Below are 26,572 nucleotides of genomic sequence, written 5' to 3' on the forward strand. Positions count from 1 at the left end.
GAGGGAGTGCAGAGGAGGTTTACTAGGCTGATACCGGAGTTGAGGGGGTTGAGCTATGAGGAGAGGCTGAATAATAAGAGGCTCGTACTTGTTAGAGTTTAGAAGAATGAGGGGAGCTCTCATTGAGACGTATAAGATGATGAATGGGATGGATAAGATAGAGGTGGAGAGACTCTTCCCGCTCAAAAAAGACAGTAGGACTAGGGGGCACAGCCTCAAGATAAAGGGGGGGCGGTTTAGAACGGAGTTGAGGAAGAACTTCTTCACTCAAAGGGTGGTGAATCTCTGGAATTCTCTGCCCGTTGAAGTGGTGGAGGCTGCCTCGCTAAATATTTTTAAGACGCGGGTTGATGGGTTTTTGATAAGAGAGGGGATTAAGGGTTATGGGGAGAGGGCGGGAAGGTGGGACTGAGCCGCAACAGATCAGCCATGATCTTATTGAATGGCGGGGCAGGCTCGAAGGGCTAGATGGCCTACTCCTGCTCCTATTTCTTATGTTCTTTGTGGTCTTGGACAGAGCAGGAGCCATACCAAGCTGTGATATATCCAGAAAGGATGCTTTCAATGGTGTATCTGTAAAAATTGGTGGGAGTTGTAGCGAACATGCCAAATTTCCTTAGTCTTCTGAAGGAAGTAGAGGCGTTGGTGGGGCTTTCTTAACCACAGCATCAGCATGGAGGGACCAGGACAGGTTGTTAGTGATCTGGACACCTAGAAACTTGAAGCTGTTGGCCAGGGCGGCACGGTGGCACAGTGGTTAGCACTGCTGCTCACAGAGCCAGGGACTCAGGTTCAATCTGGCCTTGGGTCACTGTCTATGAGGAGTTTGCATCTTCTCCCCATACCAATGTGGGTTTCCTCTGGGTGCTCCGGTTTCCTCCCACACTCCAAAGGTGTGCCGATTAGGTTGATTGGCAGTGCTAAATTAGCCCTAATGTTAGGGGGATTAACAGGGCAAACATGTGAGGTTATGGGAATAGGGCTAGGGTGGGATTGTGGTCGGTGCAGACTTGATGGGCTGAATGGCCCCCTTCTGCACTGCTGGGATTCTATGGTTTCCATTTCATTACTGTGGAAGTGATCGGGGGCACTGTGATTTTATTAATTGAATTTAAATTCTACCAGCAGTTCTGGAGGGACCTGGATCACTGTCTCCAGAATTGGGGCCCTGCATTGCTAGCTCAGCAACCACTTCAACACCACCTTTCCTTGTATTGAGTAATCTGGAGTGGAAGTTCTGCATCATTACATTATGTATCCTGCAAAGTGAGTTCCATTAACCATTTCCTGAAGAATTCAATAAAACCTATTGCTGTTTTTTCTGCGGTGCTCAGAGTGAATCACTCTGCTTTTATTTGTTTGGATTCTATCAAACTCCTTCACAAAAACAGATTGCTGTGATCCCAGCATTTGAAGGTGGTTTGTTGTCGATAACAGAGGGAGACCGTGTTCACATTATCCCAGACAGACTGGATGATAAGTGAGTTTGGCGACATTCTATGAAGCACACTGGACTGGGTGAAAATATACCTGCGGTTTGAGAAACGCTGGAGAGAAAGAAAGAAAGGCAGGCTTATATATTCATGACCGCAGGGCATCACAAAGCACTTTACAGCCAATGAAGCACATTTGAAGCAGAATGATGATGGTAATGTGAACATGGCGGTCAATTTGTGCGTAGCAATCTCACACAGACTGCTTGACCTCTTGCAGATTCTTCTTAAACATCGTGTCAGAATTGATTCTCAGACAGGAATCACACACACACACGCACACACACACACACACAGATTTGGCAGACACGGAAGTATGAAATGTTCCTTTTTTTTGCACCTTGTATTTGCCCTAGGTTTGTTTAGGTTGACGCACTTCTGAATATTCCCTGTTTGATTTGATTTATTATTGTCACACGTGGGGCGGCATGGTGGCGCAGCGGTTAGTATAGCGCGCAGGAAACAATACTTTTCGCTGTATACTAATACATAAAGATCATAGAAACCCTACAGGGGTTTCCAGCCCTTGAGTCTGCACCAATAACAATCCCACCCAGGCCCTATCCCCGTAACCCCACATAGTTACCCTGCTAATTCCTCTAACCTACACACCGGAGGATCGAAGGACTTTTCCTTCCATCGGCTGTCGCCTGTTTTGAATGCTGTGAATATAACGTGTCCGTCATCTGAGGCCGCCTGTGATGGGGTTCTCCTTTTTCCCTCCAGTAGCTTTTCCATCAACATGGTGCGTAATCTGCATTCAAAATATTTTTAAACAAGATTAACCTCATTATAATTAAAGTTCTTGTTTAGCTCGATTTAACTTATTGTCTTGGTTTATAGATCAGGACAATCTATAAATTGCTGCCTCACAGCTCCAGGGAGCTGGTTTCGATCCCCAGCTTGGATGACTGTCTGTGCGGAGTCTGCACGTTCTCCCCGTGTCCGCGTGAGTTTCCTCCGGGTGCTCCTGTTTCCTCCCGCAGTCCAAAGATGCATGGGGGGTGCGGCTAGGTGGATTGGCCATGCTAGATTGCCCTTCAGTGTCCTGGGGTGTGTAGGTTAGAAGGATTAGTGGGGTAAATATGTGGGGTTATGGGGATAGGGTGGGATTGTTGTCGGTGCAGAAAAGTATTGTTTCCTGTGCGCTATACAGCCAAAGCATACCATACGTAGAGAAGGAAAGGAGAGAGTGCAGAATGTAGTGTTACAGTCATAGCTAGGGTGTAGAGAAAGACCGACTTAATACGAGGTTTATCTGGGCGGTGACATGTGTCAGTATTGCCTTGAGGTGCCCCCTTTCTCTCTCTTACCTGAACTGCAGACTCGATGGGTCTTTCTGGGACACTAACTTCAACAGCCTGCCTATCACCCTTAATCGAGTGGTGAACTTGGTTTCCAGTCATTTATTGCACAATTTGGGGAAAATCGCTACGGGATGACTATTTTGCCCTGACATAAAGAACAATACAGCACAGGGACAAGCCCTTCAGCCCATCAAATCTGCACCGATTCCTAATCCTTATTTGGACCCATTCATCGCCCATATGTGGTTCCTGTCCCTCTGCTCTCCTCCCATTCATGTGTCTATCAAGATACGCCATCAACAGTGGGTTCAACGTACCCACCACACACTGTGTGAAAAACCTTCCCCGCACGTGTCCCCTAAACTTACCCCCTCTCACCTTAAACCTGTTGTAGTCAACCTTTCCACCCTCGGAAAAAGCCCCTGACTTTCCACTGTATCTAATCCTCTCATCATTTTATAAACCTCTACTGTCCCCTCAGCCTTCATCTTTCCAGTGAAAACAATCCGAGTTTCTCCGATCTCTCCTTATGCCTAAAACCCTCCAGACCAGGCATCATCCTGGTCAACCTTCTTTGCATCCTCTCCAAAGCATTGATGTGGGCTCCTGATCCCCATCTGACTACTGGAGAGACCTACGTATCTCACTTTATCTTAAGTGTTTCTAAAACTCGTTCTGCCTCCATTTAAGGGCCTGGAATTTGATGGATCCCTGGGCTACGGTGTACCATTCATGCTTGGACCGTTATGCCTATACGTGGGATGTGTGAAGACATCTGGTAGTGTGTACAACTAAATGGCGCAGATAGTGGTGCAGTTAGATTCTAGGGCAAGGATTGTTATTCCAAAGTGAGCGTGACACTGAATTGTCCTGTTCCAGTCTGGGACAGTCTGTCTGTTCCTGGGGCCTGGCACACTCTGTGCAACGCGTGAAAGAGCAACGTTTGACATGGGCTCAAAACTGAATCATAGAATCCCTACAGGGCAGAAGGAGGCCATTCAGCCCATCAAGTCTGTACCAACCACAATCCCACCCAAGGTCTTATCCCCACAACCCCACATATTTACCCCACTAATCCCTCTAACGTACACTGCTCAGTACACTAACAGGCAATTTAGCATAGCCAGATAATCTAACCTCACATCTTTGGACTGTGGGAGGAAACCAGAGCACCCGGAGGAAACCTACACAGACGTGGGAAGAATGCACAAACTTCAAAACGACAGTGACCCAAGGCCAGAACCAAATCCGGGTCCCTGGTGCTGTGAGGCATCAGTGCTTTCCAGGACTCTAAGCCTGCTTAGTCTTCCTTTTCATTGATGACCTGTGGTGCCTTGGAGGATGGAGAAATGCGCTGAGTTCCTTGGATTGAGGTGCAACATTTAGCTGACAATCTCTTCCGGTAACTCTCTGTGAAACTGATGAAGAGTGTTGTTGGGTAGAAACTCTTTTGACCCAGAGGACCCATGGTAGCCCAGTTCAGTTACATGCACTCCCTCTCTCTGCCTGACCAGGATGTTACACTCAGTCTGGGTCCCCCATGTGTAAAACTGGCGATACAATCAGTCCTGAGAACACAGGAAAACACAGGGGCACAAATCATTTCACTGATCACTTCCCCACAGAGACCTGCTGCCTTAAAATACCATTTATAATAATGTCCCCAGATCCCTTTCAGCATCCTTGTTACTGACTAGATGAGTGTACAGTTTTAGCATGACTGCCTTGCCATAATTTGCTATTGATTTGGAAATATAGCAAAGCACTTGGGCTTTACGCTTACTGCTGCATACATGATGAGCATGTTAAGTTCTGAGGCAACTTACAACCAGAGGGTTTCTCCAAGTCTCCCTTTTTAGTTGCCCCCCCCATCATTTCATGAATGCACAGCTCTTGCATTTGCAGTACACAAGGGAATTGTCTCTGCCACAACTGTTGATTTTATTTGAATCCATCCATATGCTAATGATTTGATTTATTATTTGATTTGATATATTGTTGTCACATGTATTGGCATACAGTGTTAGCATTGTTGGCATTGTTTCTTGCATGCTAAACAGACAAAGCATACTGTACATAGAGTTCATAGGGGAGACGGAAAGGAGAGGGTGCAGAATGTAGTGTTACAGAGCTTTGTTAGAGAGTTCAAAAGAGTTGGAGTACAGTTTTCAAAGCATAGAACGAGAATAAAAGATTGACTTACAAAGTATGCAGAGGGCAGCTCACAAAAAGTTGCCTCGTTCTGGCACACCTTGAACAATAGCCCTGTTCATCAATTTTATCTTCACCTATATTATTATCATTTGCAAACTTGATCATTTCTGTATTGGTTAGTGTGATAGGGCAAAACCCAGAGAGTGTGGGCTGCAGCAGGAGAGAAATGTATGGAAAAAGTTAAATATGATGTGGATCTGCCAGCGTTGGACTGGGGTAAACACAGTAAAAAGTCTGACAACACCAGGTTTTAGTCCAACCGATTTATTTGATAGTAAACGCACAAGCTTTCGAGGTATACCTCTTGACGAAGAGGGAAACCTCGAAAGCTTGTGCATTTACTATCAAATAAATCAGTTGTACAAAAGTTAAATAGCCAGCACTGTAACATCCACACTCACTACAAGCAGACAGGACAAAATACAAATAACTATATCTCAGACAGTACTAAAGCAGTCACACCCCAGATGGTTTTGCTCCAAGTTACAACCACATGAGAATTAATATGAATTATCAAGGCTCCAAAAGGTCTAGAGGAACCATTGTGCCTCTGAAAACTTAATCAAATATCCAGGAGATGGAACAATTAACAACTTATCAAAATCAATTTGACAAATACAACGTTTTGATATTGTAAAGAGATAGAGAGATGTTCAGAAAGTGATTAAAGCTGAAGCACCCAAGACAATGGAACTGTAAAATGTAATCAAAAACAAAACTGTAACCAATTCAAAGTGACAACATGACAGCCCGATGCAAATATAATGCTTTGTAATGTAAAGAAAGGGGTATAAAAATCTGTAAGAGCCAATGCTCAGTAGAGTATCTCAGAAGCCAGCTGTAGTTACAAACACAAGTTCTGCTCTCCCTCATGTATGTTGAATAAAGCCGTGTTTATTGAAGTTCTACACAGCCTTGGAAGGCTCAGTTCATTCATTCCCTCCTACAGTTAGTACGAGGACAGGGGGGACACAGATTTACGATCTGGGCCAGAGATACGGGGGGTGTGTGTGAGGGAGAGGTAACCTGGAACTGGCAGCCCGTGAGGGGGGTGGAAGTGAAGATGATCGATAGTTTCAAAATGGAATTGGATTGGCACTTGAGAGAAATAAAATGGCAGGACCACGGGGATAGAATAGGGAAATGGGGCAGATTGGATTGTTCTGTAAAGAGCTGCCGTGGACCCATGGGCTGGAAATGCAAAATAGAAACTGCTGGAAAATCTCAGCAGGCCTGTGGAGAGAGAAGCAGAGCTACCACTTCAAGTCCATATGTGAGTGAATAAATAAGAACATGGTAACTGATGGAGACGAAATACAGATCAGCTTTGTTCAATAGTGGAACAGGATTGAGGGGCTGAATGGCTTACTCCTGTTCCAGTGAATACTTTGATACTGTCACAATATCGAACATTTTGAGCTTGCTAAAATATACCTTTGGAATTCTTCACTTCTACCTCATACTGTCTCTGTTTTTGCTTTTGGTGTTTGAATATTGGGTGTGATCTTACCAGCTGTACACACCCCGCTGCTGCTGCAAGCGAGGACAGAGAATTCAGCATCCAGCCAAATCTCCATTCACTGCAGCGGGACTGGAGAATCCCGTCGGCGTGAACAGCTGGAAAATACCACCCATCGTCTTCCATCTCAAAGATTTTTGGTGGAATCTGCTTACTAATAATAGTCCTTCAGTTTGAGAGAATTAGATTGGGTTACTCTGTGAAGCTATAATTGTCAACTAAATGATGTGTTTGCAGAGCACCTTTCACAACCTTAGGATGTCTCACAGCACTGTACGGCCAATGAAGTTCATCGTGAGGTGTAGTCACTGTTGTAATGTAGGAAACACAGCAGCCAATTTGAGCATAACAAACTCCCGCAAACTGTAATGAGATAATGGTCAGTCAATCTGTTTTTGTGATATTGATTGAGGGATAAATATTGGCCAGGACTCCAGGTTCAGCGTCTCCAGCCCTTCATCAAAATATTGTCATACCTGAGAGGGCAGAAAAGTTCTCTTTCAGTTTAAGGTTGTAAGCAAAATGTCAGCGCCTCTGACAGTACTGCATTCCCTCGGTACTGCACTGAAGCATCAGCCTAGATTATGGACTCAACTCTATGGTGTAGAACTTGAACCCATAATCTTCTTACTTGGCGAGCACTGAACCTAGCTAAAAGGTTAGCACCGCTGCCTCACAGGGCCAGAGCCCAGGTTCAATTCCCAGCTTGGATCACTGTCTGTGTGGAGTCTGCATGTTCTCCCTGTGTCTGTGTGGGTTTCCTCTGGGTGCTGCAGTTTCTGTGCTGGTTTGGTACATTGGCCATGCTAAATTCTTCCTCAATGTACCCATCCAGGTGCTGGCATGTGGCGACTAGGGGATTTTCACAGTAACTTCATTGCAGTGTTAATATAAGCCTATTTGTGATTATTAAATAAACTCAATGGATAAAGTTAGTTGGGCTCTGGTTTCCACAGATAGAATTGATTGATCAAATCACTGGGAAGAAAAGTCCCTTGTAATAGAATTAATGTTTATTCAGTCATTGCAAAGTGCTTGCAGCATTTCTGAGTGTTCAGTGAGGACCTGCGCTTAGAGGAGATAAAATTAGATGGTTATCTTTGCGCTAATTTGCCTTATCTATTCAGAGATGGTGTTCTTTTGTCCTTTAAAGTTTATTTATTAGTGTCACAAATAGGCTTGAAGTTGAACCGCATTGTTGATGTCTGCCTTGTTGGCAGTGTGCTCCCGAAGTATGAACAGTGGCCCATGTTGTCCAAAACCTTGTTGTGATATCAAGGGGGCAGCGCTATATGGTGGGGGCAGGTTGGTAAAGGATATTTCATAGCAGCCCTACAATGCAGAAGGAGGTCACCGAGCCTGCACTGATAACAATCCCACCCAGGCCCTATCTCCTTAACCCATCCTACTAATCCCTCCCCCAGCATTAAGGGGCAATTTAGCATGGTCAATCTACCTAACCTACACATCTTTGGACTGTGGGAGGAAACCGGAGCACCCTGAAACCCATGCAGACACGGAGAGATCATGCAGACTCCACCCGAGGCTGAAATTGAACCCGGATCCCTGGCACTGTAAGGCGGCGGTGCTAACCACTATGCCACTGTGCCCCCCCAACATTTGTCTTACGGATATTTAGTGTGAAGCCCACGCGATTGTTACACCTTGGTGAAGATGTTGACAATGCTTGGAACTCGGCCTCTGAACGTGCGTAGATGTGAGCATCATCTGTACACTGTGGTTCAGTGACACAAGAGGGCTGGACCTTGGATCTGGCCTGCAGGCAGTGCTGGTTAAACAGATTCCTGTTTGTTCTGTAGTTTACCCCCACTCCAGCGGGGAGCTTGCTGAAGATGAGATTGAGTGTTGCAGCAAGGAAGAAATCGAAGAGCGTTGGTACGATGATGCAGTCTAGCCTGACCCCAATCTACACATGAATATACATTTCCAGAAAAATTAGGGAACCAAGGCACTTGTCAAAATGAGGAACTGAAAATAATTAATATTAACAAAGAGATGATGCTTTAAAAATTAATTGGTTAAAGGTTGAAAAATCCCCTGGGTCAGAAGAGCTCCATCCAAGTGTACTGAAGAAGGTTGCTATAGAAAAAGTGGATGCATTGGTGGTTATCTTTCAAAATTCTATAGATTCTGGAAAGGAATAGATCTATAGGTCCTGAATCATGGAAGCTAGTAATGTAACCCCATTATTGGAATTAAAAGTCTAGTGATGACCATGAAACCATTGTTGATTGTCAGAAAAACCCATCTGGTTCACTGATGTTCTTTAGGGAAGAAAATCTGCCGTCCTTACCTAGTCTGGCCCCAGACATACAGCAATGTTCTTGACTCTGAAATGCCCTCTGAAATGGCTAGCCGACCACTCAGTTCAAGGGCAATCAGGAACGGAGAATAAATGCTGACTCAGCCAGCAACAACCACATTTCTTGAATGAATATTAAAAAAAAACATTTATTACAAAGGATGTGTTAATTTGATACTTGAGAAATAGTGAAATGATTGGGCAGAATCAACATGGATCTATGAAGGGGAAATGCTTTGCCATTCAATCATGGTTGATTCTCCTGCACTTTTCTCATAACCTTTGATCCCCTTAACAATCAAGAGCCTATCTATCTTTGTCTTAAATACACTCAAGGTCTTCACAGCTTTCTGTGGTGATGAATTCCTTAGATTCACCAGCACTCTGGCTGAAGAAATTCCTCCTCAATCCAGTTCTAAAGGGCCATCCCTTTATGCTGAGATTGTGCCCTGTGGTCGTGGACTCTCTCACAAGGGAAACAACCTCTCAGCATCTACCCTGTCAAGCCCCCTGAGAATTCAATGATCTTATGACCTTGTCCCGTCCGTCGGTCGCCGAGGTGATGTGGTACGATCACACGAGAGGCAGAAAATGGAGTTTGTGTCCGTTTTCTCACCGGCCTTGTTTAGTCGGCAAAAAAGTGCACTGGGAGATTGGGGCACCTGCGCAATGGTGCCCCAAACACTCTGCAGCTGGCTTCACTGGCGAGCTTAGGCTTTGCTGCCACCCCCCACACATACACACAACCACCACCACCACCTTAAAGGCAACAATCACACCAGGGCTTTTTTTTTTGCACTAGATGTAGTAGGATTATGGCTCATGACTCACTGAGAAAACTAATGCCATTCTTACCTATTTTCTTGCTACTTTGAACTCAGAATTTCTTTGTAAGACTGCACTCTATATAGGGAAAAAAAGTGGATGAAAACACTTCCAAAAAATATTTTAAGTGATTGTCAAAACGTGTCAATGAAAGAGTGAAATGTGGATAGTGCAAAAGTGAGAAAGTAAACTGATCCTCAAAATAAATAGTATGATTTAAATTTAATACCTCCTGGAAGCTCATGCTATATCCAATGTTTCCATTAAGATATGAAGATATATTCAATGTCAGTGGTGAGAATGTTCCTGGAATTTATTCTGTCATTAGCTCAGAATGTTCTCGCAACTAAATTTAAACAATTTATCTGAAAATGCATTTGTGTCCACCTTAAATCAGGAGTGCAGTGAAGCTTGTGTGAACCAGACACAGCCAGTGAGTGCTCGAGACTTCCGAGCACTTGGCAAGCCAGATCCCAAAGGAAGGATGATTTCGGATAGACTGTGCATGTCCGAGCCAGCAGACCACGGTAAGGAACTCCAGCTTCTTGACATTTTCAATGATTATGTCGCATTTAACATCTACACCGGGTTGGTGCGGCACTGTCACAGGGTGGTGAGTGACAAGTGCACACTGAGGCGAAAGTGGAGAGATGAAAACTTGCCAAAGATCTGGGCCTTAGGGAGGGCTCCAAAGACAAAGAAAAGTGGACACAGTAAGAAGTCTCACTACGCCAGGTTAAAGTCCAACAGGTTTATTTGGAATCACAAGCTTTTGGAGCTCTGCTCCTTCATCAGGTGAGTGGAGGTAGGTTCACAAACATGGCATATATAGACACATTCTCATGATTGGAGTGCGAGTCTTTACAGGTACAGACAGTGCGAGTGGAGAGAGAGATAAGCACAGGTTAAAGAGGCGTGAATTCTCTCAAGCCAGGACAAGTAGTAGGATTTTGCAAGCCCGAGCCAAATGGTGGGGTTACATGTAGTGAAAGTTACCAAATGGATTGTGGGGTTGACAGAAAAGCAGCTGAATAACATCCCAATGCTAGAGTGGAGAGAGTAAAGAATGTCACTGTTTGTGTGGAGTTTGCGCATTCTCCCTGTGTCTGCAGGGTTTCCTCCGGGTTCTCCAGTTTCCTCCCGCATTCTGAAAGACGTGCTGGTTAGGTGCATTGAGCCGAACTTGCTCTGGACTGTGACAACTAGGGGAACTTCATTGCAATGGCTAATGTAAGCCTTACTCATGACTAATAAATAAACTTGGCGCTCAGCTAAATATCCACGCACAGCAGCGGGACTGGAAAATCCCAACTGCAGACGAGGTGGGAGAATCCCGGCCATAAAATATTCTGATGGGGCTCGACAGGGAAGGTACTGAAAGGTGTTTCCCCTTGCTGGGGAATCCAGAGCAAGGCCACACTGTTTCAGGAGAATGAATGTTCATTTAGAACCGAGATGAGGAGATATTTCTTCCTCTAAAGGTGTGTGAGTCTTCAAATTCTTTTCCCCTGTGAGTTATGGTTGCTCCACCATTCCATATGTCGAAGGCTGAGGTAGGTAGGGTTTTGATCTCTCAGGGAATCTAAGGATATGGGAAGTGGTGAGAAAGTGAAGTTAAGGCCACAGATGAGCCATAATGGCAGGGCAGGATCCACCGCTCCTATTTCTTGTGTTCCAATTTTGTTTTGTACCTTTTTCCTGCTCAAAGATTGAAGCGAGAGGAATAGATTGTAATGGTACGATTGCAGAGACTTTTTTGTTACCTTTTGAGGAAGTTTATAAAATGAAGCCATCTTCCCAGAGTGTCCGGCCGTTCTTTCTAGAGCAATTTGCCGTTGTAATTATGGGCTATTTCACAATGAAAAATCCAACAACCTTCTCCAAACCATAAAAATGTTTTGCAAAATCCAGGTTGAGTTGTTTAGAATTAGCATTGTAAATTGTCTAACTGTTACCTGGCAAGTGCTGCAAAATGTAGGATTTGTTTGCTGCGCAGTAACAAGCATTGAAAGTGGGTGTCAGTCATTCCTGTAAAGAAGCAGCCAGATTAATGCCAAAGATCAGAACTTTAAGCATTGATTGAATTTCTGTGATTAAATAAACACACACTGGGTGGGGGTCGGGGTTGGCGGGGGGGGGGAGGTGGATTACAGGGATAGTATGGGGGAGAAGGTCTGGATAAGACACTCTGAGAGTCAGTGTGGACTCAATGGGCCTAATGGCCTTCTTCCGCACATGATATGGAGACGCCGGCATTGGATTGGGGCCAGCTTGCAAAACCTCACTAATTGTCCTGGCTGGAGACATTACCCATTTCGTTAACCTGTGCTTAACCCTCTCTCCACTCACATTGTCTGTACCTTTATGACTTGATTACCTGTAAAGACTCGCATTCCAACCATTATCTTGTAAATTGAGTTTGTGTCTATATATGCCCTGTTTGTGAACGTAATTCCTACTCACCTGATGAAGGGGCAGTGCTCCGAAAGCTTGTGGGCTTGTGGCTTGTGCTACCAAATAAACGTGTTGGACTTTAAGCTGGTGTTGTGAGACTTCTCACTCTTCTTCTGCGCTGCAAGGATTCTAAGATTCACTGGAAAACAGATTCACCCAAATACTCACCATTTCCCCAGATCCCATTTTGAGTCTCCCTTTGTGGGATTTCCAAGATTTTATAAACTAAGTTTCTTTTAGCGCAGAGCACAATCGTACATTTTGCTACAATCCCAACTCAGTAAATTTTAACTTTTATTTATTGTTTAGTGATGTGGATGAACATAGTCTCAGGACTGCCAGTTAACTTTTAACAAAAGAATAAAAGATTTATCAAAGAAAAAAATTAACTATAATACACTACTTCTTCACCCCAACTATACCTTTACATGAATATATAGATTTTTAAAAATAAGGCAAGTTACACACTTTATTCTGTACTCTAATGTTCTCAATAAATACACAGTCCATGTAAACTGATAGGTGAAATGTGGTCAGACACACAACACTTCGAACCTAATTGACAGATGCCACGCAAAACAACTTTCATAAATTTCTCATCAAATCCCCTTAGATACTTGTCACACTGTGAGCCAACTAATGTCACTAAACTCGAATTTCCACACAAATTCTACTCTTGAAGTACACAGTTGGAATCTTCTCCCAAATAATGCTTTCTCTTGAATGGCTTCATCAAGGATCCAAATCCAGGATTTCAGCCTCTCCTTTCAGTGTTCCTTTGCCCTGGAACACCATCTGCATTCAAGCTTCCACACAATCTCCCAGATAATCAGCCACATCAACAGAACACCACTGCTTCACAGGCTGTATTAAAATGTCACCAATGTTTTCTACCTTGGATGTCTAGCTTCTTGCTAGCTTACTTATCCAGCTCTGTCTTTAACTGAGAATCTCTTGCTGCCCCTTTCTTTAACTTCAGTGATCAATAACATTTTCAGTTTCTGATTCTTTATCCCTTTGACTTTAGCTTCAGAACTTCACTTTTCATTCCCCAGTTTCTGGAACTTTCAGTTCTTTAGATTCTAGGACTTGTTTTCTGTCCCTCTGTGCTGTCATGCCTGTATTGGCAGTTTCTGTGAGAGCTTCTTTCTTCTGGGTTATCTGGTTAAAAACTGAACTCTAACTGCTTCTGCTTTTCAATGTGGGCTCTGATTGCTAAGCAACAGATTAGTTTTTTAAATGCCTGTAATTGCTTGTACATCATAAACCCTTAATTACAATGTAGGCAAAGTTTAAAGTGAAATTAAACTATAGACTTGCAGGCATCTCTGTCTAACATGAAGCCAGATTGGCGTTTTAATCCTTTCTTAGCTCAAACAGACAGAAACACAAATTCACCTTATGCTTAAAGTTTATTTCTAACACATAAAATAAATTACTTAAACTATCTTTATTTCCTAGTGTAGGAGTTTTTTCAGAGACCTAAGTATTCTGCTGGCTTCTGTGCAGGAGTTTTCTCTTTAATAAATGCAGTTCAGCAAATACAAAGAACTGAAGACAGTAATTCTGGTTGAAGGTATATATTATTTGCCCAGGCCTGGTTCACCTCATGCAGGAAAATAGTATGGGGCAGGCCAAATAATTCTAATTGTATTGTTATCAATAGTACAATTATAGCTTTTTCAAAAATCATCTGCCTGCCTACCCTGTTCATCCTCACCGGATGAGCCAATTATTTTAATATGAGTCATTTGTCTTGGTCAATAACATTCCACCTTCTGGCAATATGAGACTTCATAGGTCCGTAAAGTCTGGAGATTTTCGCCCACTGAGCCCTAGCAATTTACTACTTAAATCCGGAAGGTTCTTTCCTACTGTTTCCCTGCAACTTTCTACGTAAGTCCCTTGAGTTCAAAAGTTTTCTTTCCCACTGCCTGTTTTGGGAAAAATTGAAATACTTTACTCATTCTAAAGTCTGGGAAGCTTGTACTGTCTCTAACCCATACTGATAAAGATTGTGCTCTGTGTCTGTATTGTTCTTAAAGAATATAGCTTGCCTTTCTTAGCTTCTATCTCATTATGCCTTGGGGCAGTCTGTAATTGGCTAAGGCATACATTGTAACACATAATATATAAAAACACCTATTTAAATTCTCTAACAATGGTTTGATGTGTTTCTATGCAAATATTACCTTTGTAACTCCAGGTACTGTGTATCTTTACTATGCTATGAATCAACACTAAATGAGTTTATCATAATATATTAGTCTTTTAATCCCAGGTTATCCTGAATCCCTCTAACACCTAGCAATTTAAAAATTATATACTCAATATCTTTTATATTGTGCCTAATAAAACTGACTACTCTAACATAACAAGAAAATGCTTGTTTCAGGTATTTAAAATCGGTTACACACAGATGACGGATTAAACATATTTGATTCTGATATTGGTTTTCTAATCACACAGCACCACCTTAAATTTATCAAAGGAGTACTTTTAAAAGTAAAACTTGTACATTTAAAAGCAAAGATTACTTTCCAAATGACTACACTAGTTTGGATCTTAAACTGCTAGAGGGCAAATATGTGAGCAGAAATTTGAGAAAAGTACTTCTCAATAGCTGCAATTTTCACCTGGAGTGCAGATTGCATCCAAGCTACATGGAAAAGATGTTTCTGCTTTACGGAAAAGTCAGTTCAAAATAATAGACTTCCAGGGTTAAAATGACTCTGGTTTAATATATAATAAATACATACCTGTATATATGTTTACATACAGTTTATTAGCCAGTTATTAGCTAGTTTTGTCAATGAATTCTCCACTGAAGATGTACACCCACAGCAAAATCTGGTTTCAGAGATTGCAGTCCAGTTCCAAAGAAGACTAATATTGGGCTTGAAACATTGGCTGTAATTTTCTGGCCCTTCTTGCCGGTGGGATAGAATCCATAGAATTCCCTACAGTGCAGAAGAAAGCCATTCGGCCCATCGAGCCTGCACTGACCACAATCTCACCCAGGCCCTATTCCCGTAACCCCATTTATTTATCCTGCTAGTTCCCCTGACACGGGTCAATTTAGCACGGTCAATCAACCTAACACACACATCTTTGGACTGTGGGAGGAAACCGGAGGAAATGCAAGCTCCACAGAAAGTGACCCTAGGCTGGAATTGAATCCAGGTCCCCGGCATTTGATCTAATCACTGTGCTACCATCTTCTGGTCCCGCTGATGGTGACTCTCCCACGTGGCATGTTTCCCGGTGACGGAGTGTGGGGGTCACTCAGAACCCCATAGACATCGGTGGGATTGGAAGATTGGCAGACCATCTTCGCTGCCAGAAAATACGGGAGGAGGAGGAGCGGGTCTGGAAAATCCCACCCATCAACTCTGCTTCTCCATAGATGCTTCCAGAGCTGCCAAGATTTTTTTCCAGCACTATCTGTCTTTATTTCAGTAACAAAGAGACTCTGCCACATTACAAATCACAAATTACAGAATTCATTTACTGAAATAAAAGCAAAATACTGCAGTTGCTGAAGATTTGAGATAAAAACACGTGAGCATTGGAACAACTCAGGTCTGTGGATCGAGAGTTAGTGTCTCGCGACTGATATGATTCTTCTTCAGAATTGGCCTATTTCAAACCTGCCAACCCCCATACAGTTCATACTACTGACATATTCCATTCTTAAGATGTTCTATGCACCATTGGGAGATTTTCCCACTAGGTTAATCTTTAAAAATGTCTGCACATCTAATTTCTGTAGATAAGACCTTAACTCTGTTAATTAGTCCCTTGCTTCAGTTGTTCTCTGCTTGCTCGCTGTCTGCTCTCTCTTTTTCATGTGTAGCTCAACTGCCAGACGCGCAACAAGCTCTCCCTTTATTGGATTGTCATCCATCACGCTTGATGTTCTTTAAGGTTGATTTTGTGTCGGATAAATAGTCTCGTATTTCCAGCTTAGCTCCTTCTGGCAAATGGATTTGACAGCCTGCAGTGTGGTGAAACCTCTTTGGAAGCGCCTGTGATTTACAGATGCCTGATTTCAGGGCCTTTCAGTGGAACACGTTACCCCCATGTAGGGCCTCTGAGATCAGGATTTAACAGCACGGCATTGTCACAGGGGATCTCCATGCGGCATTGATCCTGCACATGCCCTGGCATTGCAGCGTTTTAACTTACCCTGCGTTTTTGCTCATTGCACACGTTTGGAGTTTCAGCAAATTTGCATTTGGGTGCTTGGGGTAGGGCTGGGAGGTTGGGGGTGGGGGGGAGGGAGGTGGGAGCAGGGGAAGCGCGATTTAATGACCAGGAAACCCAGGCATTCCAGTTTCCAGGAGGCCTTGCTGAATGAGTTGGGATTTTTTTTATCTGTGGGACGTGGGTATCACTGGCTGGCCAGCATTTATTTGGAGGACACTCTGAAAGCTCGTGCTACCAAATAAACCTGTTGGACTTTAACCTGGTGTTGTGAGACTTCTTACTGTGCGTCCTCAGTCCAACACTGGCATGTCCATATCACAGCATTTATTGTCCATCCCTAGTTGCCCTTGGTAATTGTAGTGGTGAGCTGCCTTCTTGAATCGCTGCAGTCCACGTGCTGTGGGTTGACCCACAATGCCATTAGGGTGGCAATTCCAGGATTTTGACTCAACGACTGCAAGTACTGGCGATATATTTCTAAGTCAGGGTAGTGAGTGGCTTGGAGGGGAACATGCAGGTGCTGGTGTTCCCATGTATCTGCTGCCCTTGTCCTTCTAGATGGATCATTTCCTGGCCGAGCAGGTAGCCAGATTGAGAGGCCACTGTCAGGGGAGTTGGGGTAGAGGTGGGGTGGGGTGGGGGGAATGGTGGCTGGGGTAGAATGGGGTGGGGAGGACAGGGGGCTGGGGAGGGCTGTGGAGGTGAAAGGATTCCTGCTCCTTCGGCCCGTAGGCAGTGCTGGAAAGACACTGGATGGAATTTTACTGGTTGTCCGCCTGAAATTCGTACGATCCCACTCGAGGCCAATGGAGGATACTGTTCTCTGAGCCTCGACCACCCCCAGAATCGGGGCGGACGTGCTGGTAAAATTCTGGCCACTGACTTGTTCCAGCCTCACTTCAGCAGCCCATGGAAATATCTGAAAATATTTAAATTTCGTTGGGAAATGATTCACTGACCTGCCTCTAGCCAAACCTAAAGGACAGGGGTTAGAATCTAATATCTTCTTTTGACTGTTCATCCACCCCTCCTTGCCTGGGTAACTTTGAGAGTTAACATGATGGCTCTGTGTTCAGATTGAACACTAGGGTAAGGTGCACCTTTCTTTGCCGTTAACCTCCTGTATTTTAACCCAACATGAGTCTGGCACCAGGTGTCATCTTTCTCTATTCATTTCATGCACGAGCACTCCTTGGTCCTTGAAGGAGATTGCCAATTTAAACAGAAGAGAGAGTAATTTTGTGCAGCAACCCAGTTCCCAGTAGATGCTGGGTTGAGTCTGTCCCAACTCATTTCAGTTTGAACACTCTAACCAGCAGTAAGTGAAGGTTCTCATCGCAGAGGGCTGGTCTAGATGAGTCAGTATTCTTGACGAGTTTGCCAATCCACCGTACCACCCTATTTGTCTTCTTTCAGGCGTATATATTTCAAACGCAATAGTGGCTTTATCGATGCATCATTTGCTGTAGTCTGTGATCCCTGGCCCTCAGTCACATAAACTCCAAGAAACAGACTCTTTGGTGCATGGCCCTCACCATACATTGTATGGTTTTCCAGCCTAATTGAAAGTATTTACTCAGTGCTGACCATGTTGCTTCCTGACAATGGTCGCTGGTCAGACCACATAGAAACATCGAAAATAGAAGCAGGAGAAGGCCATTCAGCCCATTGAACCTGCTCCTCATTCAATTATGATCATGGCTGACCATCCAACTCATTAGCCTGACCCCGCATTCCCTCCATATCCTTTGATTCCCATCATCCCAAGAGCTACATCTAATTGCTTCTTGAAAACATTCTATGTTTTGGCCCCAACTACTTTCTGTGGTCGCAAATTCCATAGGTTGACCCCTCTGAAGAAACCTTATCTCTGTCCTATCCTGTACCATGATGTGGAGATACCAGCATTGGACTGGGGTAAACACAGTAAGAAGTCTCACAACACCAGGTTAAAATAAACCTGTTGGACTTTAACCTGGTGTTGTGAGACTTCTTACTGTGTCTACCCTGTATCCTCAGGCTGTGAGGGTCTGGGTATCATGTGTAACTCTGGTTCCCAGGACACAAAGGGAACAGTCAAAGCTTTGCAGACGGTGCAGAAAAGAGACACAGGATTGATGTCCAGCATTGGAGGTCAGAGTTATAAAGGACATATGTGGGTTTTTCAGTCTTAAGTGGGAGGGGAGAGGGTGAGGTGAGAGTAGGGTGAGGGTGGGGGCGGGGTGGGGGGGGGGTTCTGAGATAATCAAACCTGGAGAATCATTTCAAATTGAAGTTTGGGAGTGGAACAAGGCGCCACAGATTCACAGTGATAAAAGTCAAATTTAGGAATTATATCAGGGTGTTATTTGTGCAAAGCATGGTTAACTCTTAAAATGGACTTTGCAAATTAAAAATTGAGAACCCAGGAATCATTTTGGAAACAGTTGATTGCTGCAGTGGGGAGAGGAGTTTTAGGTTTATTGAGTGGATGAAGCAGGTGGGATGGAGTTACATCCCCCACCTGTAATGAAGGACTTTTCCATTCCCCAGAGCGGACATCTTTCACAGTACGTTAGGCACAGTAAGAAGTCCCACAACATCAGATTAAAACCCAACAGGTTTAATTTGATAGCACGAGCTTTCGGAGCACTGCCCCTTCATCAAGTGAGTCACCCGATGAAAGGGCAGCACTTTGAAAGCTTGTGCTACCAAATAAACCCATTGGACTTTAACCTGGTGTTGTGAGACTTCTTACTGTGCCCACCCCAGACCAACGCCAGCATCTCCACATCACAGTAAATTAGAATGGAGAGTAAGTCATTCAGCCTCATAAACCTCTTATTATTCAGGTTTTGATGTGATTTATTATTATCGCGTATTAACATATAGTGAAAAGTATTGTTTCTTGCGCGCTGTACAGACAAAGCATACCATTCATAGGGAAGGAAAGGAGAGGATGCAGAATGTAGTATTACAGTCATAGCTAGGGTGTAGAGAAAGATCAGCTTAATGCAAGGTAAATCCATTCAAAAGTCTGACAGCAGCAGGGAAGAAGCTGTTCTTGAGTTGGTTGGTACGTGACCTCAGACTTTTGCACCTCTTTCTCAAAGGAAGAAGGTGGAAGAGAGAATGTCCGAGGTGCGTGGGGTCCTTAATTATGCTGGCTGCTTTTCCGAGGCAGCGGGAAGTGTAGACAGAGTCAGTGGATGGGAGGATGGTTTGTGTGGTGGATTGGGCTACATTCACAACCCTTTGTAGTTCCTTGCAGTTTTGAGCAGAGCAGGAGGCCATACCAAGCTGTGCTACAACCAGAAAGAATGCTTTCTATGGTGCATCTGTAAAAATTGGTGAGAGTTGTAACTGACATGCCAAATTTCCTTAGTCTTCTGAGAAAGTAGAGGCGTTGGTGGCTTTCTTAACTAGATAGGCAGGTAGATCATGGCTGATCTGTATCTCATATCTATCTTTCCCCAACATCCCTTGATACTTTACAAAGGGATATCAATCAGCTTTGAATTTTGGATTGAACTCAGCAACCGCAGCTCACTGGGACTAAAGTTTCAGATTTCTGCTCCCCTTTGGAGAAACACAAAATGCACCAAATTTGGAAAAGAAAAACCCAAAATCAACTTTGGGTCAGTATTTGGTTTATTTATTGCAAGTAGGCTTACATTAACACTGCAATGAAGTTACAGTGAAAATCCCCTAGTCGCCATACTCTGGCATCTGTTCGGCTATATTGAGGGAGAATTTAGCATGGCCATTGCATCTAACCAGCACATCTTTCAGACTGTGGGAGGAAACCAGAGCACCCAGAGGAAACCCATGCAGACACGGAGAGAATGTGCAGACAGTGGCCCAAGCCGGGAATTGAAGCTGGGTCCCTTGTGTTGCTAGGCAGCATTGCTAACCACTGTGCCACCGTGCTATCCATGGTTTGGGAGTTATAGGAATAAGTGTAAGCAAACCGGATTGAATGGGTTATGAAACTCGATGGACAGGATTTTACAGCCTCACTCGTTCTGGAAACGTAAAATCCCACCTGAGGTCAACAGGCCTTTCAATGCTCCATCCCTCATCCGCTCCAATTCCTATGGCGGATGGGGTAATAAAATTCCTGCTGTGGCCATGGGAAGAATGAATGGTGAGTTTAGATGGATAAGGATTCAGGAGTACAGACTACCGGTGATTGTAACTTAGAGGAGCTACACTGTATTCAGTGAGAGAGACAAAAGGCTAATTTCAAGAAACCCATAGAGATCTGAAAGTAAATAAGACAAAATAAAGAAATGAGGCAAATGATTCGTGGCATTGGTATGGAATATAAACAGCAATACATTTCAGCATCATAATTATATGACAGATAGAATAGGTAGATCATAAAAAAGGTTGGTTTTGGAGGTTTCTTAACTGAGGGATATTGATAGTCAAGTATGCAGGAAAGATAAGACGGTGAGCTGTTTACTTGGGGCTAAGTGAGAACATGTGAAGGAGAGACTAGAAAGCGACATGGAAGGATGAGACCCCGTGGCAAATACAATCGGAGATGCTGGAAACGCATCCATGAGATTTGACTCAAAACAAAAAGATACTGGTTGCAAAATAGATTCCATGGCACACTTAAGAGGCAATTCTCCCAATCCGCTGTGCTGCTAGAGCTAGAATATTCAAGTGGAAACTGCATAGTGGGCTTCCCGCGAGGCACCACAGCCTCTGCACATTTCTGTCCATCAGAAATCGCCATGGAGCTGAATAAATTATGCTAATGATCATTAGCATATCATTAACAGGCCCAGGACTGAAGTCTCCCAGCCTGTCACCTTTCGCCACAATCCCTCCCCCCTGCCACTCCGCCAGGAGTGTTTTATTCCGGCAGGGGTCACAACAGCCCCCCACTAGTGGGAAGTTGGCGACTTGACCCCGCCGGAGTGAAGGGAGGCCATCGAGCGCCCCCAGGAGGTCAGGGGTAAAGGATGGAGGGTGCCCCTGGTCATTACCAGCTTGGCCTCCTGGCACTGCCCTTGAACTGAGTGGCTTGCTAGGCCATTTCAGAAGGTGTTTGAAAGTCAGCAATAATTGCTGTTGCCCTGGAGTCACACATAGGCCAGACCGGGTAAGGATGGCAGATTTCCTTCCCCAAAGGACATTAGTGAACCAGATGGGCTTTACCGAAAATCAACAATGGTTTCATGGTCATCAGTACATTCTTAATTCCAGACATTTTTTTATTGAGTTCAAATTCTACCATCTGCCATGGCAGGATTCGAACTTGGGTCCCCAGAACATTAGCTGAGTCTCTGGATTAATAGTCTCGTGATAACATTAAGCCATCATCTTCCCGCTCCTCTGGTCTAGCAAGCCACACAATTTGGGATGGGCAACGAATGCTGGCCTAGCCAGCTACGCCCACATCCGTAAAAGATTTTTTTTTATTATGAGAGTGTTTCATTGGAACCTGGAGTGCATCAGAGCGCGAATAACACTTCATTTCAAAAGGAAAGCATTGCCCTGTAACATCGAACCAGTTATGGGTATTTTTCCCTTTGAACTACATCTGATTTTTCTGTTAATAAGCTGTTAATAATACCTCAACTTTATTTTTCAATCCCACCTGCCACATCTTAAATATTCCATGTGTCTGTTCTTTCAGTGCATGTTTTCAGAGATTGAACCGTGTTTGATGTAACTAACCTGCTGTTTAGGGGCTTTCTGCAGTTTAGAAAAATAAAATATTAATTTCTAGCCTTTATCACATTGAAGACTTCAGCAGCGAATTAACACAAACCTTGGGAACCAGAACACATCAACAGAAGCAGGATCCCAAATATCCTTGATGTGAAATTGGGGTTTTTATATTCATTTTTTGAGTGCTGTCTGTGCCTTTAGACCTCAAAATGACCGTGCACACTTTGAGATGAGTTGTGTCAGCTGCCATAGTGTGGAGGGCATTATGTGACAGCTGCCATATTGGGGAGGGCATGATGTGACAGGTGCCATATTGAGGAGGGCATGATGTGACAGCTGCCATATTGGGGAGGGCATGATGTGACAGCTGCCATATTGAGGAGGGCATGATGTGACAGCTACCATATTGGAAGGGGCATTATCCCATCTGTAGTGACTGTGAACAGGTGCTGGAAGTATGCAGATTGTGATGTCAATCAACTTGCAATGTTAATTCGATGTGAGTGATAGCACTTTGGAGTTCCTTGTTCCAGTTAATACCTTTGTCATCTCACCCCATTGAAGAAGTATTTCGCAGCAGGAAGGATTCCCATCAGTTCTTTTTAAAAGGATCACAGCTGCTCACAGGTTAGATGCTGGTTAATTTTTTTCTCTCTCACCTTTCTTTTGATTCTAGAAGTGTTTGGTGCTTTCTACAATTTAACATTGGAACAGTCTGCAAGGAGGAGATGGGAAAATGGGGCTGGGTCCATTTCTCATTCGGTGAGCTGGACATGGCAGGCTGAATGGCCTCCCCTGGTGCTGTAGCAATTCTGTGACTCTGTGGGTGGTTTGGCAGCTGCAGAAAGTCTTTGTGCTAACTTCAGGACTTTCAGACAGACCAGACATGGGCACTCCCCTTGTCATGCTGCGGGAATGGGAGAATTAAGAGGCCGCACAAAGCAGGGCAAGGTGCTGGAAGAGGGAGGAGGAGGTGGGAGTGTGGGCAGTGTCAGTGCTTCAGTAAGGGTGTCTTCACTGACAGTGGTCACCTGTGTCCTCAGTGCAAAGTAAGGATTGCATTGCCAATAGCTGTGGATATGAGCATGACAGTGAACCTGGAGCCGGAGATAGTTTGGAACATCTCAGTATGCCATCACGTTATCATGATGCTGTGATTTGTGAGAGCTAAATACATTCCACTCCTTGTCATGGACAAATCAGCTTTCCAGGATTCCCCATCATTGAGTGCTCAGGTCTGCCCTTACACTGGAACCACACAAGATTCATTCTATTCCTCAGCATCTAGCTGGTACATGGCCTCTCTCTGTCAATGATCCCTGTGCAGAATGACAGTGAGTTCCCCTGTCCCACCATTAGGCCCTGCCTCTTTGGCACTCCCCACTGCCTGGTGGGCAGTGCCAGGATACCCCTGGGCATGGCCACTTTGCCCCTTGGGCGGTGCCGCAGGGCCAGAGTGGCACTGCCAGGCTTGCAATGTCCAGGAGGTACTACCCCTTTATCCCCAGCCCTGCAGAGGGATCGGGTTGCGAGCTCCCTGTTAGTGGGGAGCTATTGTAAACCGTGCTGAATTGGCGGTGGAGGGAGAGGCTAGCGGGCCTGGAGACTTCAGTCCCAGGCCTGCTAATTATATGTAAATTACAAGTAGGGTAAATCATACAGCTCTGCACCGATTTCTGGCACAAAGCTGACGGCGCCTGAATTCCGGTGACCGGAGACTTGCGGAGATTCAATCATTTGTTTCATTGCTGCTTATGGGATCTTGCTGTGCACAGATCGGCCTCAGTTTTTCCAAATTCTGATCCACCTCAGAACCATGTCGGGATGTGCCGAGGACACGGGAGGTGCTGCATAAGTGCAATTCTTACTTCTTGGGTGGTGAATCAACAAATAGCGCTTCACATTGAGAGGGTGATCCTGGAGGTGTGGCCGTGTTAGCCGGTGTCTGCTGGAGCACAGGCTCGGTTTTAGATTTTAAAAACAATTTGCAGCTGGCAGTTCCCATCATGGGAATTGAACGTTTGGGACCTGGAGCGCTGTGTGCATTTGTAATTAAATAGTGCTACACCCAGCAGGTACATTTGGAATGGTTTGAGATTGAAAATAGCATCTCATCTGTATTCTCTGAACACTTGTCTGTATCTTATTAGAAACCTGGCATTGCCTGCAACCTGCTGCATAAACATTGCCAGAGAATTCTCATGTTAGAATATACATATTACATTTTAGTGATTCCTTCTTGGGAATTCCAACAGGAGCGAACTGTTTCAATGCCCTACCCCTTGTCTTTTAGACCATAAGACCATCAGAGATAAAAGCAGAATTAGGCCATTTGGCCTATTGAGTCTGCTCCGCCATTCAATTATGGCTGATATGATTCTCATCCCTAATCTCCTGCCTTCTCCCTGTAACCTTTGATCCCCTTATTGATCAAGAACAATCTATCTGTGACTTAAACACACTCAATGACCTGGCCTCCACAATCCTGTGTGGCACGGATTCACCACTCGTAGGCTGAAGAAACTCCCCCTCATCTCAGTTTTAAAGGAGTGTCCCTTCACTCTGAGGCTGTGCCCTCAAGTTCTAGGCTTTCCCACTAGTGCAAATATCCTCTCCACGTCCACTCCATCTGGGCCTCTCTGTACTCTGTAAGTTTCAATTAGGTCCCTCCCCACCATCCTTCTAAACGCCATCAAATATATGTCCAGACTTGTCAACTGCTTTTTATATGACAAACCCTACATTCCTGGGATCATTCTTGTGAACCTCCTCTGCAATCCCTCCAAGGCCAATACATCCTTCCTTAGGTATAGGGCCCAAAACTGCCCACTATATTCCAAATGGGGTCTGACCAGAGCCTCATACAGCCTCAGCAGTACATCCCTACTCTTGTATTCTAGTTCTCTAGATGTGAATGCTAACATTGAATTTGCCTTTCTAATTGCCTATTGAATGTTAATCTTAAGAGAGTCCTGAACCAGGACTCCCAAGTCCCTTTGTGCTTCAGATTTCCGAAGCCTTTCTCCAATTGGAAAATAGTTTCCGCCTCTATTCTTCCGACCAAAGCGTACAACCTCACACTTTCCCACGTTGTATTCCATCTGCCACTTCTTTACATACTCTCCTAACCTGTCCAAGTCATTCTGCAACCCCCCTGCTTCCTCAGCACCAGCTGTTCCTCTACATCTCTTTGTATCATTTGCAAATTTAGCAACCATGCCCTCAGTTCCATCTTCCAGATCGTTAATGTAAACAGTGAAAACCTTGTCCCAGTCATAAAGGGTTGAGAAATAAATTGTCCATTTTTCTGATTTTAAAAATTCTCAGGTATAAAATATGGCTTTCAAATAAAGTTCTTCATTTCCAAATGACATGAATGAATATAAGTGTTGAATTATCCTTTGCTTCATTTAATATTTTAATTAAAAGCATTTCATTGAATCTTTGTCCAGAACTTCACTTGTTTTACCCAGGGTTGTGAATTCCTTTGTAGAAGGAGCAGGTGATGAAGAGTTCAGAGTGGGAAGATTGATTTCATACTTGTTTGCTGTAAATTTCAGAAAGTATATTGAGCTGAGAGAAAAAGAGAGATGGGCTCATAGGGAAGAATTTTCAGGATAGTGAATGAGTGGTGCTCACCATCCCAAGAGTTGGCATATAATACACTGTCACTGATTTTTGGAATCATAGTACAGAAGTAGACCGTTCGGCCCATTGAGTCTGCACTGGCCCTCCAAAAGAGTAGCCCCACATCTGTCCAGTCCCCTGCCCTAATCCTGTAACCCCACACATGGCCAATCCGCCTAGCCTACATATCCTTCGACTGTGGGAGGAAACCCACGCAGACACAGGGAGAACGTGCAGATAGTGACCCAAGGCGAGAACTGAAGCTGGGGTCCTTGGCGCTGTGAGGCAGCAATGCTAATCACCGTGCCAGCCCCACAGACATTTAACACTCACTTTTGTGTTGATTAGCAGTGAGTGGGACTCCCTGCCAGAGATGGAGAAAGGCATTTTTTGCCTGTTTCCCACCCTCGTCATTCCTGCCAGCATAAACATCGGTGAAAAAAGGCCTGTAATGGTCACCCTAAGGGCCTCAATGGGTGAAAGAGCAGGTCCCCTGCCCGAAGCCCAAGCCTACCCCAAAAATTGCTCCTGGGCTTGGGCAGGGGGGAATCCCTTCCACCCATTCATTCAACTTTACGCTCTCCCCACCTCAGTACCTGCCTTGGTGGAGTGCAAAACAAAAGTATTTTTTATCCTGCTGCGATGTAGAGGAAAACTTTAGCTGGATCTTCAAGCAGTCAGGAAGCTCACACAATTCTTAAAATTTCAATAATAGGATAGTTGACTATTGATGGAAGGCAGAAAGCTTCTAATAACTACTTGTGTTTTGTCACGATAGTAATTAGAATGGTTAAATTTCTAATTGCCACTAGAGATATTTTAGGTGGGGCTTTCCGGCTGCTCTCATCCCCAAGGCTGGAAAATCCTGGCCGAGGTCCATGGACTTTTGCACGATCGCTGTCTCGTTACGATTCCCGTGGCGGCAGAGTGGGAA

At 44.4% G+C, this 26,572-nt stretch overlaps 1 protein-coding gene across 1 annotated transcript in view; it reads left to right on the forward strand.

The window, feature by feature from the left end:
* Positions 1-26,572, forward strand: part of nek11 (NIMA-related kinase 11) — a 227,565-nt gene that overhangs the window by 117,298 nt on the left and 83,695 nt on the right. Inside the window, exons 12-13 of the mRNA XM_080215135.1 lie at positions 7,213-7,225; positions 10,087-10,208. Of these exons, the coding sequence (XP_080071261.1) occupies positions 7,213-7,225; positions 10,087-10,208 (135 nt within the window). The remainder of the gene's footprint in view (positions 1-7,212; positions 7,226-10,086; positions 10,209-26,572) is intronic.

This window comes from Carcharhinus amblyrhynchos, chromosome 2 (genome assembly GCF_965287045.1).
Source record: "Carcharhinus amblyrhynchos chromosome 2, sCarAmb.v2.hapA, whole genome shotgun sequence".
Lineage (NCBI taxonomy): Eukaryota > Metazoa > Chordata > Chondrichthyes > Carcharhiniformes > Carcharhinidae > Carcharhinus > Carcharhinus amblyrhynchos.